This window comes from Chrysochloris asiatica, unplaced genomic scaffold (assembly GCF_000296735.1).
Source record: "Chrysochloris asiatica unplaced genomic scaffold, ChrAsi1.0 scaffold00056, whole genome shotgun sequence".
In the NCBI taxonomy this organism is placed as follows: Eukaryota; Metazoa; Chordata; class Mammalia; order Afrosoricida; family Chrysochloridae; genus Chrysochloris; species Chrysochloris asiatica.
The window spans coordinates 14251846-14270592 of NW_006408574.1; the positions used below are offsets into that span (position 1 = coordinate 14251846).

The 18747-nt window shown below is 40.3% G+C and overlaps 1 protein-coding gene across 5 annotated transcripts in view; it reads right to left on the reverse strand.

Annotated features, from left to right (window-relative positions):
- Positions 1-18747, reverse strand: part of LOC102812524 (receptor-type tyrosine-protein phosphatase delta-like) — a 560069-nt gene that overhangs the window by 44209 nt on the left and 497113 nt on the right. For all 5 annotated transcript variants that reach the window (XM_006863766.1, XM_006863768.1, XM_006863767.1 and 2 more), the window contains 2 exons: positions 18172-18291; positions 16966-17120 (listed from right to left, as the gene is read on the reverse strand). In XM_006863766.1, coding sequence (XP_006863828.1) covers positions 16966-17120; positions 18172-18291 — 275 coding nt within the window. The remainder of the gene's footprint in view (positions 1-16965; positions 17121-18171; positions 18292-18747) is intronic.

An 18747-nucleotide genomic window follows, 5' to 3' on the forward strand; every position in this document is an offset into this window, starting at 1 on the left:
CCCTTAAGCTACACTGTAAAACTGCTCTCTGGGGTTTTCTTGGTGATGATCTTTCTGGAAGGAGTTCTGGTGGCACAATGGATACTCAGATGTGAACCAAAAGGTTAGCGGCTCAACCCCTCCCCGCCAGCCCATGGTCTGTTCCTGTAAAGATTATAATTTAGAAACCTATGGGGCAGTTCTACTGTGTTGTTATAAAGTGAAAATGCACTTGATGGCACCTGACAACCACAATCCTTATGGAAACTCATCACCAGGCTTTTCTTCCATGGCACCACTGCGTAGCTCTGAAATGCCAACATTTAGGCTAGTGGTGGTGTTGTGGTTGTTGTTAGGTGCCATCGAGTCAGTACCAACTGATAGAGACCCTACGCACAACAGAAAGAAACACTTCCCGGTCCCGGGCCAACCTCACAATTGTTGCCACACTTGAGCCCATTGATGCTGCCATATTGCCAATCCATCTCACTGGGGTCTTTCTCTTTTTCTCTGACCCTCCACCTTACCAAACATGATATCCTTCTCCAGCGACTGGTCCCTTCTGACTGTATGTCTGGTACCACCCATGGACCCGTAGGGTTCACAGGGGAAATATGACCAGAAGGATCTTGCTAATTGAAATAATCTAACTGAAATAGCTAGGATTGCAGCTTCGGTTCTTACATCATAAGCAAACTCTGATTTGATGTAGTTTTAACATGAAACCGGAGACACAGAAGGTTCATCCAGAAGCACTACTTGATAAGACTGTGAATGCTGTCAGAGAATGAATGAAGCCGGAGATATGATGAGCACCTTTGGAACCGGTATACCTTTGTACATTATGTAAGATACAAAGATTCACTCAAAACACGGTCCCCATGCAGAATTATGATCTCAGATTTCTAAAATGTGTTTATTCCAAAGCCTCTAAGAAATGTAAGCAACAGTAACACGGGCATACATACATATGTCTCATAACTGGATGGCATTCACAGAACTTCTTACTGACTTGTGGTAAAGATTTTGCTAAGTTGTGCCTTTACCATTGGTCCCTGCAAGCCAATAAGTTTGAGTTTAATTGAACTGAGATAACAAGTGAATTTCAGGCTGCTGTACATCAGAGAAAATAGTCTGAAACCAGGCCAATCATTTCCAGACACACAAGGATGAAATGTTAACCATCGCTTTAGAAAGGACCTTGGTGGTTTATAACATGATTGGGTAGGGTTTTTCAAAATGCAAGTAACAGCGTGCGCCCGCTGAGCAAGGCTGGCTGCCCAACTGATTGGAATTGGAATTGGATTAAGGTTGACAAAGTGAGTTTTCTAAAATGTATAGAATGAACGACCACCTCTGAACCCACATTTGTACTGAAGTTGAAGGTATTAAGGGAAAATTCCTTACTATGGCTTCCATGAAACCAAAATTCCAGATAACAACATCAGAAAATAAATGAGTAATCTTCCAAAATTTGCCTAGTTTCTCTTACAGGGAAGATGACTTTGGCAAATAACGAAAAGACCCACCAACATAAATTGTCCCTACTTTCCTAAATAAACAAACTCAACAAGGGTTTCTTTATTTACCTAAGATCACATATTCTTAACCAAACCCCACTGCTTTCAAACTGATTCTGACTCATAGCCACTCAATGGGACAGACAGAGTACAACTGTCCTGTAGGGGTAGCCATGCCGGGCCATTGGGAATCCTTACATGTTTTTATTGCTATTGCTAAGAGCCGTCAAGTCGGTTCCCACCCTTGCAACCATGTATAGGGTTTCCAAGGAGTGGCTGGTGAGCTTGAACCACTGATTTTGCGGTTCAATCCGACTTTGCAATTCAGTGCATTAGCACACAGCGCCACACCAGGGCTCCTTACATGTTTTTTGTTGTTGTTATGTGCCGTGGAGTCGGTTCTGACTCATAGTGACCCTGTACAGGATTTCTGAAGCTGTAAATTTTTACAGGAGCAGAAAGCCTCACCTTTTTCCCATGGAACAGCTGGTAGTTTCACACTGCTGACCCTGAGGATAGTAGTCCGATTCGTATTCACTACACTACATGTTTTTAGGACAGTCTAATATAAAGAGCCTGGTGGTACTAGCGGTTAGTCATTGGGTTGCTGATTGCGAGGTCTGTGGTTCTGTAATGATCACAGTCTCCGAAACTCTGTAGGTTGCTCATTCAGTGTGGACTCCATAGCAGTGGGTTTGTAACATCATATACAAAAGAGCCTGGGGGGTACAAATGGTTTGCCATAAGTTGTTCACTTTAAGGTTGGAGGTTCAAATCCATTCAGCCACTTCAAGTAAGGCCTCGCAAACTTCTGCAAAGAACACAGGTACCAGGGCGGCCAGGAACTGGAATTGATTTGATGGCAACAAGTTTAATAGCACCGTCATACCTACCAGCTGCTCCTCAGAAACCATCTACAAGGTCCCTATGAGTTAGAACAGAGTCAACAGCACTTAACAACAACAAACCTAGGGATGTGGTCGTCAGCAAGTCATGCAACTGCTTAGAATTTCAGAAATGACCTCACCAGGACAGTGAGGATAGTGAGGCTATTAAGAATCCCATTCACCATTCTTGCTGTAAAGATAAAATTAGCGACAGAGAGATGCTCTTGTACATGCCCAGTTCCTAACAGTACGTAAGCTACTGTTACATAGGGCATGGAGTTGCAGTGGGAAGGTGATGGGTTTCCAGTTGCCCTTGTAGGGATTTCTGTGATACAGTCCTGGTATTTCAAAGTCATATGATACTACCTAGTTGCTGTTCAGTCAGTTCCAACCCATAGGCACGGGTAGAATTGTGCTCCACCGAGGATACAATGATTGATTTTTTTTGAAATGGATTATGAAGTCTTTCTTCTCATGCACTTCTGAATGGACTTAACCTCAAAACTTTCTGTTGTACCCTAATGCTTAACTGCTGCTGTACCATCAGAGAACTCCAAAGTTACATTGTTATTGTTAAGTGTCATTGAGTCACTTCCAACTCACAGCGACTTTGTATAGGGCTTCTAAGGTTGTATATCTTTGTGGGAGCAGAAAGCCTCATCTTTCTCCTGTGGAACAGCTGGTGGGTTCCAACTGCCCACTTCTGTGGTTTGTAGTCCTGTGCTTATCCTGTAATGCCACTGCACTCCTCCCACCATTAGACAGCTTTATAATAATAGCTTCACTTTTCCTGTTACCTATATATCTATATTGTTCCTGGTCAAATGGATTTTCCATTGCGTAAGGTAAGCAGAAGAGCCCTCACAGCACACCAAATAGCTTTTCCGTTTTGACTTTTGCATGTTACATCTATTGGGGCCACTGTGCAATGCCTTTTCATGTTTCCTTTTTGCTTCAATTTCCTTTCAACTATTCCAATGGAAGCAAGGCATTTTTCTCTCTAGGATTTTAGTATTCAAAATATCAAACACCCGGCTGTCTGTGTTGTATCACCATGTTATTTCATTAACTAAAAATGTGGTTTGTAGCCAGAATATTGGCACATCTGAGCAGAACCTGGCATAATAGTTTCCATATGGTATAATTATGTCTCACCTTAAAATGTTTCCATAAATGAGAATGTAATTTGGATATTCCACCCATTTTTTGATCCAGAGATGCTGGTATTTTTAACAATCCAGTCTTTCATCTACAGAGAGCTAGCTTCTCCTATTACTTAATTTACACATGAAAATGAATCCCAGCTTCGAGAAAAAATGGGTCTATGGTTCACACTTGTCAGCATTTTAGAGCTATTGCATGCTTTGCAGATCTTTGTGAGTTTTATATCTGAAGAGACATTTGAAAGAACACTGGGAAGAATAAAGAATGGAATCTAGGCTGATGGCTAAAAAATGCATTAATTTTCCACAGCACGCATAGCTTCTTTGTAGGTTTTTAAAAATTTCATGCTCATCTGCAATCTTTTCCAAAATTGTTTGACCATTGAAAAGGCTAATTTTCTCAACTTTCTCTAATTTGATACTTAGGAGTTCATAGCTATGTTGTAAACAGCATATAAGGAGCTTTTGAATCGTGATTTGATATGCAAAGTCAATATGAATTATGAAGACGGCATCTTGGGAATGTTTCCAATCCCAAATTTTCATTTTTTATTGAGTCACCCTAAGTGAGACACTGAACAGTCAGTGACAAAAGTGATATGCATCTGTCTCAGGCTCCCATCCCAAATTTCAAGACTAGCTTGATTCCATGAGATGAAAGACTTAAGAGATCCTCAGGAGTTCTGGTTTAAGTTTTTTTCAGTTGCTTTCTTGTTGTTCAGGGTTGCCGAATCAGTTCTGACTCATAGTGACCATGTATAGGGTTTCCCAGGAGCAGCTGGTGGATTTGAACTGCCGACCTGTGACTCACAGTTCAATGCTGATCCTACAGCACCACACCAGGAGTCCTCAATTGCTTTATCATGTGATAAATTCAGGGGGTCCATCTCTGCCTTCTCTTTCCTTATTCTTCATAAACATGTCTGAGGAAGAAATATATTCCCTTGGTCTTAAAGGGGTTCATATGATTCAAGAGTTAGTGCCATAGATCAACGTTTTCTAAAGGATTCAATAAAATTACACCGTCCTTCTATTTAATTCATTATTTACAAGAAGCATATTTCTTGAGCAAATCAGTTGTCATACTCCTTGGGAATAAAAGTGGAATACAAGGCACACATTCTTCCATAAATCAACATAAAGAACAGGGTTGAGAAGGGAGAAAAACTACTAATATTCTTTGTTTTCTAAAAGGAGAGACTAAAATGCTATGGAATTATGTAATAACTTGGTCTCTAGCCACTCTTCGGAAACCCTATACAGGGTTGCTATGGATCGAGACTAACTTGATGGTACTTAACAACAATAAGAAAGTCTAAAGGCGTCCTAGTGCACAGTGGTTAAGCACTTCGTTGCTAATAAAAGTTGGCAGTTCAAATCCACCAGCAGTTCCACAGAAGAAAGGCCTGGCAGTTTGTTCCTGTATAGATTACAGGCGAGAATTTCAAAAGATCCCTGGAAAATGGGAACTAAAAGATGATGGAATTTCTCCATGAACCTTTGAAGCCCCCTTAGAGCCCCCTCCTAGCTCAGGAAGCCCTATGGGGCCCTATGGAGTCAAGCTCTACTCCTGGCTTCTAAGGAGTATTCTGGCTGCACTACATCCAAATCAGATTTATTCATTCTTCTTACAGTCGATGTTACTTCCAATATTCTTCTCCAACACCACAATCCAAATGCATTGGTCCTTCATCAGTCACCATATTTGCTGTCCAACTCTCACATGAATATGACACATTTGAAAGTACAGTGATTTGGGTCAGGTGAACCTTAGTCCTCAAACTGACATCTTTGCTAAGGCGATTTGTCTAATGCAATACGTCATTTGATTTCTTAACTGCTGCTTCCATGAGTGTTGATTGTGGATCCAAGCAAACTGAAGTCTTTCACAACTTCAGTCTTCTCCATTTATCATGATGTTATTTATTAATCCAGTGGTGAGGACTTCTGTTTTCTTTACATTGAGGTGAAACCCATGCTGAAGGCTGTGGTCTTTGATCTTCATCAGGAAGTAATTTAAGTGGTCTTTACTTTCAGCAAGCAAGGTTGTGTGATCTGCATATCACAGGTTGTTAATGAGTCTTCCTCCAATTCTGATGCCACATTCTTCTTCATATAATCCAGTTTCTCAGATTATTTGTTCAGCACACAGATTGCACAAGTATGGTGAAAGAATGCAATACTGGCACACAGCTTTCCTGCTTTTAAACCATTCATCAGCACCTTGTTTTGTTCTCTTGGTCTATATACAGGTTCCTCCTGAGCACAGTTAATTGCTATGGAATGCCCATTAGAACAATGAGGGAGTAAATTTTATCTCTTTATATTGGGGTATTATTTTATGAGAGTTTAATTATGTTAAACAGAGTCCTGGTGTGGTGCTATGGGTTAATGCGCTGGACTGCAAAATCAGTTTGAACCACAAGGTCGGCAATTCAAGTTTACCAGCCGCTCCTTGGAAAGCCTATTGTTGTCATTGTTAGGTGCCATCCAGTTGGTACCAACTCAAGCGACCTTATGCAGAGCAGAATTGGTTCTCAGGGGTAAGCAAGATGACATTTAGCAGGCCAATTAACTCATGTAATCCTTTAGAACTGCTCTGTGCTTAAGACTTCCTCACAACTAAAAGATCTTGTTTTGTAGATCAAATGAGTATCCCTTAAATGATAAATGTTGTTGTTGTTAAGTGCCGTCAAATAATACCTGGAAAATAGTAATGGGTCCAATAACTGGAACTACTGGTGGCACAGTGGTTAAGCACTGGGCTGTGAGCCAAAAGGTCACAGTTCAAGCCCAGCAACTGTCACTCAAATCACAATAAAACATTTAAAACAACAACAAAAGTCAGTCCAGCAATGAAACTGTCTTAGTATCCCTGCATAAGCTCCTATAATGGCATATGGAATTCAATGAACTTCACTAAGCAATTTTTAAACACGTGGGAAAGATTGGTACAAAGATTAAGAGCTGGGTTGTTAACCCAAAGGACATCAGTTTGAATCTACCAAGCGCTCCATGGGAACAAATGCCTGGCGATTTGCTCCCATAATGCTCTCAGTCTAGGAAACCCTATGAAAAAGTAATGTCCCGTGATTCTAAATCAACTCAATGGCACACACACGGTATAAGAAGAGACCCTTTGTGGCACAATTAAGTAAGTGCATGATTTCTAACTGGAGGGCAGGCCTGACAATCTGCCCTGGAAGGTCACACCCTTGAAAGCCCTAGGGAGTGGTTCTCTGCAATACCTGGTGCCCCAGGTGTCAGAATCTTCTTCATGGCAATGAGTCGGGTCTTTGGTTACAGCGAAGGGGCTGAAATATAATTATTTACAAGCCATAGCCTACGTCCTCTAAGTCCTCAAGACACATATGCTCTGCCTACATAGGAGAGCTAAATGTATTAAATGTGAACCTATTTTATGACAGCTCAGAGAACAGAGTGTAGAAGAATTGAGAATGAGCTTAAAGTCTTCTTATTAAGTGTGAACCTATTTTATGAGAGCTCAGAGAACAGAGTGTGGAGTTCATCCTGTGGGAAGAATCAAGAGTGAGCTTAAAGTCTTCCTCAGGTTTACTATTCGAATATCTATAAGGTAAAGCAAGAGGCATGAATGGATAAAATGAGTTGTGTATGAAACAGTAGAAAGTGGGGAGAATTTTGAAACCCGTAGTGTGCATTCCTGCTGAAGAGGGCTCAAAAACCCATCTGAGGCTTGTTTGGAACCTCTATGATGACAAGGGGAAGTGTGATGAGTTCTGTTTGGAACGCATTGAGCATCAACAGATAGAGAGGAGAAATGGGTGAAATTCTAAACCTGGGAACCAGAGGTGAAAGGACTGTGGTAGGTGGATGGGGAAGGTAAACAGCTACATGTAGAGACAGAGATCAGCCTACATGGTAAAGGGCCATGAACACAAAGCTTCGAAGTTCAGACACTGAATTAAAGGCATCAAGAACCATGCTATTCATTTTTATATGTCCTTAACTAAGCATAGATTTTTAGAATTCATGAGCTTCTCAGATATTTTTAAAAAACAGACTTATTATTATAAATAATTCCAACTTTGAGCATTAAAATATCTCCATTTCTAAGAAAAATCCAATGAATAACCATGATGGAAAATACCTAAATTTAAAAAAATCCAATTAACTAAATATTTGATATCTATGAACATCTGCTAATTTAACAAAATGGATAACTCAAGTCATAGCGATGATACACAAGTTCATGTTGAATTTTTCTCTTTAAAGATGTAAAAACTAGACACTTTAAATACTTAATAAATATACTAACCTTCAAAAATTCTATACATAGTCTTTCCTTAACACTTTATGCATATCATTTCATTTAATCCTCACAAAATTCCTATTTTTATGAATAAGTAGTTGTTGTCAAGTGCCATCAAGTCAGTCTGACCCATAATGACCCTGTATAGGCTTTCTGAGGAGTGGCCGGTGAGCTCGAACCGCCGACCTTGCATAGTATTCCATTTTCCAAGTGAAGAAACAAGCTAAAGGAGACAAACTAACTTGCCCCAAAGCACAGACCCAGCAAGTGAAAGAACCAGGATTTACCCAGGTAGGCAGCTGCCAGAGGGTGTACGCTGAGCGCTGATACTAAGAAGAGTTGCTTTTTGCTTTTATGCCCGTTGCAGCAAACATGCTTTCTTTCAGAAATACGGTTGTCCTTATTCATCTCGGTCACCCTTCAAGGTCCTGTCTCAAAGTATTGCACTAGGCTGTGTCTAGAACTCTAATTATTGACTGTTAGAATGTTTTCAGTCATGCTATAGTTATTACTTCACCACTTGTTTGTGGGTCAGTTTGTGGCTCTATGCTGCTATGCTTCTGGAAGGTGCGCCACATGTGTTTCAAATACCTGTGTTGTTCTGGTTAAGTGTCATCGAGTCCATTCCAATTATAGTGACCCTGTATAGGGTTTCCAAGGAGCAGCTGGTGAGTTTGAACTGACAACCTTACAGTCCAAACTCCAATGCTTATCCTACAGCGCCACACAGGACCTGTAGGGACACCCACAATAGACAAGTTTCAGTGGAGCTTCCAGACTAAGACAGAGTGGCAAGGACCAAGGAATCTATTTCTGAATAAAACCAGCAAGTGAAAAATGGATGGGTACCAGAGAAACACTGTCTGATAACATGGCGAGAGATGAGTCCTCGGGTTGGAAGACACTCAGAATATGACTGGGAAGAAATGCCTACACCAGGTTGGTTCATTTTAATTACATGGATGGAGTAAAGCTTTAGTGACCCTCATTTGCTGATGTGGCATGACAGAAACTGTGAAGAAACAGCTGAAAATACGATTAATAATCAGAACATGGATGTATGAAACCTGAATCAAGGAAAACTGACATTGTCAACAATAAAACGGAACACTTAAATATCAATAACATAGGCATTAGGAAGCTGGAATGAACTAGTCTAGTACTGGTCGTTTAGAATCAGACACTTAAACAGTTTGCTATGCTCTGAATGACTCAGTGAAGAGCAACAGTGCCACATATGCCATGGGCCAAAAGAACATTTCAAGAGCAACTCTGAAAAACCACTCTTTCAGTAATAGGATAATATCCCTAAAGCTGAAGGAAGAAGGTTGATACAACTGGTACTCAAATTTACACATCAACAACAAAGATGGAGTAATTGCAGATTTTTAACAATTTCTACAGTCTCATATTGATCAAACATGCAGTCAAGATGCCTTAAGAAATAGTAGTGGCTGCAATGAAAAAGTTGGAAACAAAAAAGAAGCATCAATAGGTACAAAATATGGCCTTCGTGATAGAAATGACATTGGACCATACAAGAGAAAATTTTGCAAGAATAATAACTGATTCACTGGAAATACTTTTTTCAACACCATAATCAGCAAATAATATATACACAGAACTCTCTATATGTGAAACACAGAAATTAAATCAACCACCTCTGTGAAAGGAGACAATGGAAAAACTCAACATTATCAATTGGAATAAAGCCAAGGGCAGACTATGGAACAGATCATCAACTGCAAATTAAATTTTAAGCTGAAGAAATTAAAACAAGTACATGAGAGTCAAAGTATGACCTTGAGCATATCCCACACGAATTTAGAAACACCATATCCCAACTGAATTTGAAAGCATCAAACACCAACAAAGGAAGACAGGAAGAGCTGGGGATGGCAATCAAGACATCATGCAGGAAGAAAACAAAGGTCACTACAGAGAGAGAAAAGAAAAACAAGACCAAAACGAGTATCAGAAATTACTCCCAGACTAGCTTTTGGGTGTAAAATAGCTGAAGTGGATGGAAAAAATGATGAAGTAAAATATTTGACAAGAAGATTTCAAAAAGTGGCTTAAAAAAGACAAGGTAAAGCATTATCATAAAATGTGCAAGGGCCTGGCGTCAGAAAGCCAAAAGGCATGGATACAACACACTCAGCATTCCTCAAGCTTAAAAAGCTGAAGAAAATATCCAAGTTTTTACCTGAAAAAACTGAAGGATTCTATGGGCAAAATACTGATTGGTTGTAGGAAGCATCAGAAAAGGTGGAATACTCAAAGTCACTGTACCAAAACCAATTGGTTGATGTTCAACCATTTCAGGAGGTAGCTGTGATTGAGGACCAATGGTATGCACTGAAGGCTTTGGCTAAAAACAAGGCTCCCGGAATTGATGAAATATCAATTGACATGTTTCAACAAATGGATGCAAATAGGAAGTACCCATTCATTGATGTCAAGATATTTGGAAAGCAGCTACTTGACCAACTGACTGAAATCTGTCCATATTTGTGCCCATTCCAAAGAAAGGTAATCTAACAGAGTACAAAATATTATTGGCAGCTGTGGGCTCTAGACTCATTGAAAGAGAAAGGCTGTGTGAGTGGCCAGGAGGCAGGCTTTCAGAATGTGCCCTTTGGTTTCTTAAATGATTATATATTCCTGAGTGTTTTGTGTACATACACACACAAAAAAAATTAGAAGGAATAGAAACAAATACTGTTGATTGATGATGCACCGAGGGGATTGTAATCAATACAATGAACCAAAATCCGATAGGATGAATGCAACACTGATATTCTCCCTTGTAAATTATTATTCAATTCACAATAAAACCTTTAAAAAAATGATATTATTGAACAGTATCATTAATGTCACATGCCAGTAAAATTACACTAAAGACAATTTTAAACTGATAGCAGCAGTCCATTGACAGGGAACTACGTGAAATTCAACTGGATTAAGAAGAGGATGTGAAATGAGGAAAATCACTGCTGAGGTCAGTTGGATCTTAGCTGAACTCAAAGAATACCAGAAAGATGTTTACTTATGTAAACATATTGACCGTGCAAAGGCATCCGACTGTGTGAATCATAACAAATCATGAACAACACTGTGGAGAATGAAAATTCCAGCACACTTAATTTTATTTATGAGGAACCTGCCCATAAACCACGAGGCAGTTGTTTGACCAAATTAAGGTAGTAAGATACTGCAATGTTTAAATTCAGGAAAGGTGTGCATCAGGGTTGTATCCTTTCATAAAACTCACTCAATCTATATGCAGAGCCAACAATCTGAGTTATGTGACTATGTGAAGAAGACTGTGGCAGCAGGCTTGCGGGAAGATTTATTAACAACCTATCATATGCATCAAAGATGATACAACTTTCCTTGCTGAGAGTCCAGAGGTTTTAAACCACTTGCTGATAAGGATCAAAGACAACAACCTTCAGTGTGGGTTATACCTGGACATCAAGAAAACAAAACTCCTCACACCTGGAACAGTAGGCAACATCAGGATAAGCACAGAAAACACAGAAGTTGTCAAGGATTTCATTTACTTTGGTCCATAATCAATGCCCATTGGAGCAGCAGTAGAGGAAACAAACAGTTTATCACATTGGCAAATCTGAGGCCAAAGACCTTTTAAATTGTCAAAAAGCAGGCCTGGCTGCTCTGAAGTTTTGATGTGTAAACTCCAGAGCCTATGGGCATTAGTGGCCAGCCAACTGGTCTGAAGTGTGGAGAGGTATGCGTGAACTCTCAAACTTGCAGCTAGTACTCATTTGACCTAGCTTGGCTGACTAGCTGAGTAGAACTTGACCAGATGAAGAAAAAGATGTTTGATACTGTGAGCAAGTGTAAACCACAATTCGATGAACTGAATCTTGGCTTATGGATGCAGTGGCTTAAAATTCCAACAAAAATGGCCAGATTCTTCATATCAAGAATCAAGCTTGTTTTCTCACAGATAATGTAGACACTGGCTGTCAAAAATGGGGGCGCCATAAAGGCATGAAGTGGCTGGCTTACAAGCTTCCACGGGTATGCTTACTTTCAGAATGAGGGGGTAAGGTAGAATCCCCACTGAAAAGTTTTCACATATGGTGGACATGCTATCAGAGTGACCAGTCCCTGGGAAAGGACAACATGCTTAGCAAAGTAGAGGGTCAGCGCAAAAGAGGAAGGCTCTCAATGAGATGAAATGACCCAGTGGCTACAAGGATGGACACAAACAGAGCAAGGGTTTTGAGGATGGCCCAGGACAGGGTATTGTTCTGCTAGACACAAGGTTGCTCTACGTCTAAAGCAACTTGATCGAACCTAGCATTTGTTGTGAGACAGAACCACTTGAGGAGCATGGAAGTCCTCTTTTTCTACTTCATTGCCCTCTTTTTTTTTTCTTCCCCTGGTTACAGCAGAGCTCTTAAACAGCTTCTGTTCTCAAAGTCTGTGTGGCAGATGGCTTGGACTGACTTCAAGTTTGTCCCTTGTTGTTACTGTTAGCTGACAAGAAGTCAGCCCCCGACCCATGGTGCCTTCATGTAACAGGATCAGGTCACTCAGGCACAGGTTTTTTGTCAGCTAATTTTTTGGCAGTAAATCACCAGGCCTTTCTTCATGTTACTCTGGCAGCTCCTCTAAAACCTATATCATATATCCTATGATCATAGCAACTTGCAAGTCTCCACTGACAGAGAAGCAGTGGCAATATATAGGTACACTTGCTGGAAGTGAACCTGGGTCTCCCTCATGGAAGATGACAATTATACCTCAGTTTCACTACTGCTAGAGTCCTGGTGTGGCTCTGTAAGATAAACACTGGGCTGCCAACCTCAAAGTCTCTGATTCAAACCCACCAGCTGCTCCTTAGAACCCCTATACAGGGTTACTGTGAGTCAAAACCAACTCGAAGGCACTTAACAACACAACAGCATCACCACCGTCTACCAGTTTGTCCCTATTTCTTCATTACAGAAAAAAACAACTCCAAGTACATCAAGTAAAAATCACCACATGGAATATATTATGAACATTCCACAGTACTTTGTATGTCTCTTTGCAACATGATCTTGGATCACGTTGATCTAGATCCCTCTATGGAATGACTACTGTGATGTTTGTCATTGATCCTTGCTGCTTAGTTGTTGTTGTTAAGTGCATTAGAGTTAGTGCATAGTGACCCTGTGTAGGGTTTCCAAAGAGCAGCTGGTGAGCTTGAACCGCCGACTCAGTGGTTCAAACCGACCCACAGTGCCACACAGGTTTTCAGGGCTTCAATACTTGGATTTCTGCAATACTGCAGGCATGACAGTTATCTGGAATCTAATCTGCTGCTCTGGTGAAATGACTTCACTCTCCAGTTTTGCTTTACTTGTACCCAAGTCAAGGTTTCCTGTTGGTCTGCAATGTGACCCAGCTGACACTGCTGTTCTTTAAAATGTGACGATTTCTCAGCCAACACATCAAATTATCTTTGGGTGATCACAGCTCACTGCGCTGAGCTCTATTTATGTGGCATCTTCCCCTCCTTGTTCCCACACTGATAACAAATCTCTTTCACCAATTTACTTACTCTTTGGTTGTTTGTTTCAATCCACATCTCCTTACAGCTTCTCCAGAGCCTTGGGTGAAGCACTTACAGATGTCAGTATCTATTAGCTTGGCACATTCATCTTGGTTTCCTTGTTTCTCCCGAGCTGTCTGGCTGCTCAGAGGTGAGCCCAGGTGGCTTTGCGCATGTATTTTCTCAAAATCGGGCGTTATAGCTAAGCACCGCCACCGCCTGTCTGTTACCAGAGGCTAATGTGTTGCCATGATGCTGACTCGGTTTCAGTGAAGCTTCCAGACTCAGAAAGACTAGGAAGATGGGCCTGGTGGTCTACTCCTAAAAGTCAGCCAATGAAAACTCTAAGCATCATAATGGTCTAAGCCGCATTTATCATGGGGATGGGATAGCCTGGGACTGGGGAGGGCAGTGTTTGTTTGTTTTTTCATTGTTCCTTGGGTTGCCATGAGTTGGGGAATGAATGGAAAGCAGCTAATAGCAACAACTGTCTCTCTCTGACTTTTTGCACACTTCTCTGGATCCCTCAAAGAACCTAGCAGAAAACCTCACTGTTTGCATATGATCAACAGAGAGCCCGGCATTTTTGCCACTTGTCATATGATAGCAGCATTTCTTCAGTGAACCAAAACTTCCAGCGCCTCTATCTTACTGCCGAGTTCTGTCTGAAAACATTTCGAGTGTGATCTTTATAATCAAATTCATCTCATATCAAATAGGGAGCCTCTTTTGAAACCAGTCTCCCTGGTTGTTTGAGGCCTCCAAAGAAGTGTATGCAGCAGAGTCCAGAGATTTGTACCTAGAGCTGGATGTGACACTAAAAGACACGACAGAACTTGGCTTTCATGGATGCCAACACATTGGCCTCCTTTAATAACAATAATTTGGAGAGACTCTAACCTTGCAATTGGTTCTCTAAGGCCTCTGTCTGTTTACAAAAGCACAAGTCAAGAATCCTGAAACAGAAGGCCAGTCAATAGGTTCCACCCCTATTTAACTATTAGCATTTGAACCAAGTCATGCTGAATGACAGGCTGAAAAGTTGATGTGTTAAACCCATCCAGAAGGGCCTAGACAAACTGCTGCCTAGGAATCTGCTTCTAAAAGGTCACAACCATGAAACACCCCACGGGGCAATTCTACTCTGCACTCTTGGGGTCATCATGCATCAGAATCAAATTTGTTTGTTTTACTTGAACCAAATCGTGTAGCTGTTCTTGTTTCTCTTCTGGTGTTATTATGGAAAGCAAATGAAATACAGCTTGGAAGAGCACTCTAAAATTTGTAAACTACTATATAACACTTCATTCTTCTTGGATCAACTACCAACACTCATGGAAGTAGCAGTCAAGAAATCAAATGACATATTGCATTACACAAATCTGCTACACAAGACCTTTGGAAAGTGTTGAAGAGCAAAGATGTCACCTTGAGAACTAAGGTGCGCCTGACCCAAGCCTTGGTATTTTCAATAACCTCATATGCATGTGAAAGCTGGACAGTGAATAAGGAAGACAGTAGAAGAATTGATGCTTTGGAGTTATGGTGTTGGAGGAGAATATTGAAAGTACCATGGGCTGCCAAAAGAACCAACAGATCTGTGTTGGAAGAAGTGCAGCCAGAGTGCTCCTTGGAGGCCAGGATGGCCAAACTTCATCTCTCATACTTTGGACATATTGTCAGAAAGGACCAGTCGCTGGAGAAGGATAAGGTAGTTTGGTAAGGTAGGGGGTCAGAGAAAGAGAGGAAGACCCACAATGAGATAGAATGGCCAAGTGGCAGCATCGATGGACTCAACCATGGCAACAGTAGTAAGGTTGGCCCAGGATCGGGCAGTGTTTCACTCTGCTGTGCATAAGGTCATTATGAGTCGGTACTAACTTGATGGCACTTAACAACAACAACATATAACACCAACAACAAACAGAGGACAATGGGCTTATTAAGGCACCCTTGTTGAGCTGCTAACCAGAAAGTCATTGGTTCAGACCCAACAGCCACTCTCTGGGAGAGAGACGAGACTACCTGCTCTTACAAAGATTTACTGTGAGTTGGAATGAACTTGATAGCAGATTTGTTTTTAATCTGTTTATTGGGTTTAATGGGGGGAACAAATTCTGGAAGAGGGAAATAAAACATTATCTTGTTTGAAATTTTCCACGTCATTGTTTGGCAAATTTTACTGCTTGTATTCTAATACATCCATTGTCTTCCTGTTTTTTTACAACTAAAGATGGCTCTTTCTTTAGTATCCTTTGCAAATATTCCAGGAAGTCTGGTGTTATGCTAGATAATAACGCAGATATGAAAGTGAGTGATGTGATTAGGTTCTGATAGAAGAGGTTTATGAAAGACATTTCCTTTCTTTTTCAAATACTTCCACACTCCAATTTTACTGATCTGTGCAAGAAACCATATCCTCTCATATTTGGTAGACTGGTTATAAGGAACTATTGTGAATTTACAAGAATATAATTACTTTATAGTAATATAACCTTGTTAGCTATTTTGAGTAGAGTAACTCAGACAAAGAATGGAATCAGTTTAATATTAGAAATACATGAGCACTTATATATAGTGGAGTCTGACGGCGGTAGTAAAGAAAGGCAGTGAGAATTCAGTAGTATGTATCAGTGTATACGTATGTTTGGCACTGTAGGATGAGGACTGGGCTGCTATCCATAAGGCTGGCAATTCAAATCCACCAGCTCCTCCTCAAAAACCCTACACAGGGTCATTAAGAATTGGAACTGACTCGATGACACTTAACGACATTTCCAGGGAAATACATGTCATCACCTTCGAATACATATGAGAACTTTCTATAAATTAGAGATTTTATTTTGCAAATTATTTTTAAAAAACAAATTAGTATACTTTCCTTAAGTGGTTTGCTAGTACAAAGATGCAAAAGACATCCTTAAGTAGAAAGAGATTCTCTTTGAGACTTTTCATCACTACAATATTATTTTGTGGAGCAAAAAATATTTTTTGTCATTCTAATAAATAGTACAAAGGTTATTTCTGCTCAGCTTACAAGGACTTATCAAATAATTCATATATATGTTTCTAAAACTTAAGAGGGGACCTTCAAAAAGTTTATGGAAAAATTAATTTTCTTTTCATTCCATTTTTCAATGAATTGTTTGGCGCTCCCTCTTTTTTTCCCACATAGGCGGTAAAACTTGACTTTATTTCTAGGCTCAACTATCATTTTTTTTTCATCTTATATATTGTATTAATTAATTACATGTTTGTTTTCTTATGTATTTTTGCCCCAAAGAGAAACAATGGCCCCTAGTTTACTTTGTTTTCAGGGAATCTGATCATGCTTCTATTTCAATCCTCACTAAAGATAGCAGAATAGGACTCTTTTGACAAAACAAAACAAAAAAAACAGAAAACAAAAGACTATCTACATAATTTACAGAGGCAATTACCATCCCAGAGTAGCAAGAGGGTGCAAAGAAATATCCAATATGATGAACAGCTTAGGTTTCGGTTTCGTCAGCTTTCAGCTACAAGTAAGACAGATGCCCACAGTGGGTCTTACCTGCAGTGCACAACCATTGGACCAGCATCCGGAGGATTACAGGTTTTGACTCTCCGTAAGAAAGCCAGGAAAGGTGTTGGGTGTTCTGGAACACCATGATCAGGCCAGGCGGTGAACTGGAATTGTCTGACTTCTCTCTTCTCACTTGACCCATTCTGGAAAGTAAGAACAGAAGCTGAAACTCTGGCTTCCTAGCCTCAGGTACCAATGAAGAATGGCATGTGGACCACAAGAACTAGATGATACCCAGCTATCATTACTGACCATTCTAATCAGACCACAATGGGTGGCTTCTGACAAAATGGGAGGAAAATGCTGAATGGAACTCAAGTTCCTAAAAACGGGAGATAAACCAGCCCAACTAAGATTAGAGGGCTCCCTGAGAGAACAGCCTTGCGATAGTATTTTATTGAAGCAAAAAGATCCCTGAGGTCACCTTTTAGTAAAATCATAGACTGGCACACAAAATAAAGGCTATTACCCATGAGTACAGTGCTCCATCAAAAAAATACATCTGTATGAGACCAATGGGTCAACTGTGACTCTAAATCAAAGGATAGAAGCAGGCAGGAAGGGACACTAGAACCCTGGAAATGGAACAACCAGAATGCAATAAAAGGAAATGCTGACATTTTGTGCAACATGAACTAATGTCACTGAACTTGGATAGAAATTGTCAAAAGGAAACAGAATTTGCTGTGTAAATTTTCACTGAAAATACAATTATTATTAAACAAACAAAATAGGTGTGACAGAGTTAGCACTAAATTGTACTATCTTAATTCTCCCCCAACCCTCTCTATCCCTTTGGGAAGACACATTCTTTGGAGCTAAGAACTTTGAGCTATTTAGAAATGATAAATATTTGCTCTGGAAGATAAAATTCCTATGTGAGAAGCATTCCATTTTTCACGTTTAGCTATGGAAGCGCTCCTGTTAGATGTAACAGGGGAAACTAGTTCTTCTTCATCTATTCTTCATTTGCTGAAACTTTCATTCAGAGCAAGTTCCGTCTTTCCTGATAAATCTCCAGACCAGGAGGGAAAAACCGTTGTGCGATAATGGAAGAATTATTTCATTCTTCACTGTTGCCAGAGGGATCGAGATTTAAGGAAAGCTGTGAGCGATCTGATTTCTCAAAAGCAGCTTTCTTTGAATAATGGGGAAGAGAGAAAGGGAGAGGGGAAAAAAGAAAAAAAGGCAAACCTTGTAAAGTGCAAATGTTCGAACGCAATACGTGGCCAGCTCGACCGTATCCAGCAGCGTCACCTGGACAAGTCCGTGGGTTTCTGTACCTCGACTGGGCCAATACTGGTCACACTTGACCTAGAAGGAACAAGTAACAAAGTCAGGGCTAATGCGCATCAATTTCCCTATTTGCTTTACTTTGAGTCACTGTTGAAAGAAAATAGTCTTTTCTGCATTTCAGGTAAGGTTGATCTTTTTCTGGTTTGCATTCTAGTTATCCCAACATATATAAATGGTAGCTCTGGTGCCAATATCAACAAGGTTTTTCAAAACTGGTAGGAATACTAAGCAAGAACAGATTCAGTTTTCCTGGAGATAAATAAGTTGCAAATTATGGCTGAGTAAAATCAGGGCTGAGGTACCGGAAACTTCAAGAGGAATTGAAAAGGAAGCACAAATTTGTTCTGGAAGTTTACACCTAGACATTTAAACTACACAGAGAGACAGTGTGTTCATCCATCAAAATCTAACAAGCCCACGATATTATTGCATCTTCAATGGTCATGATTTCCAAATACGCTTGTTTACACAAAA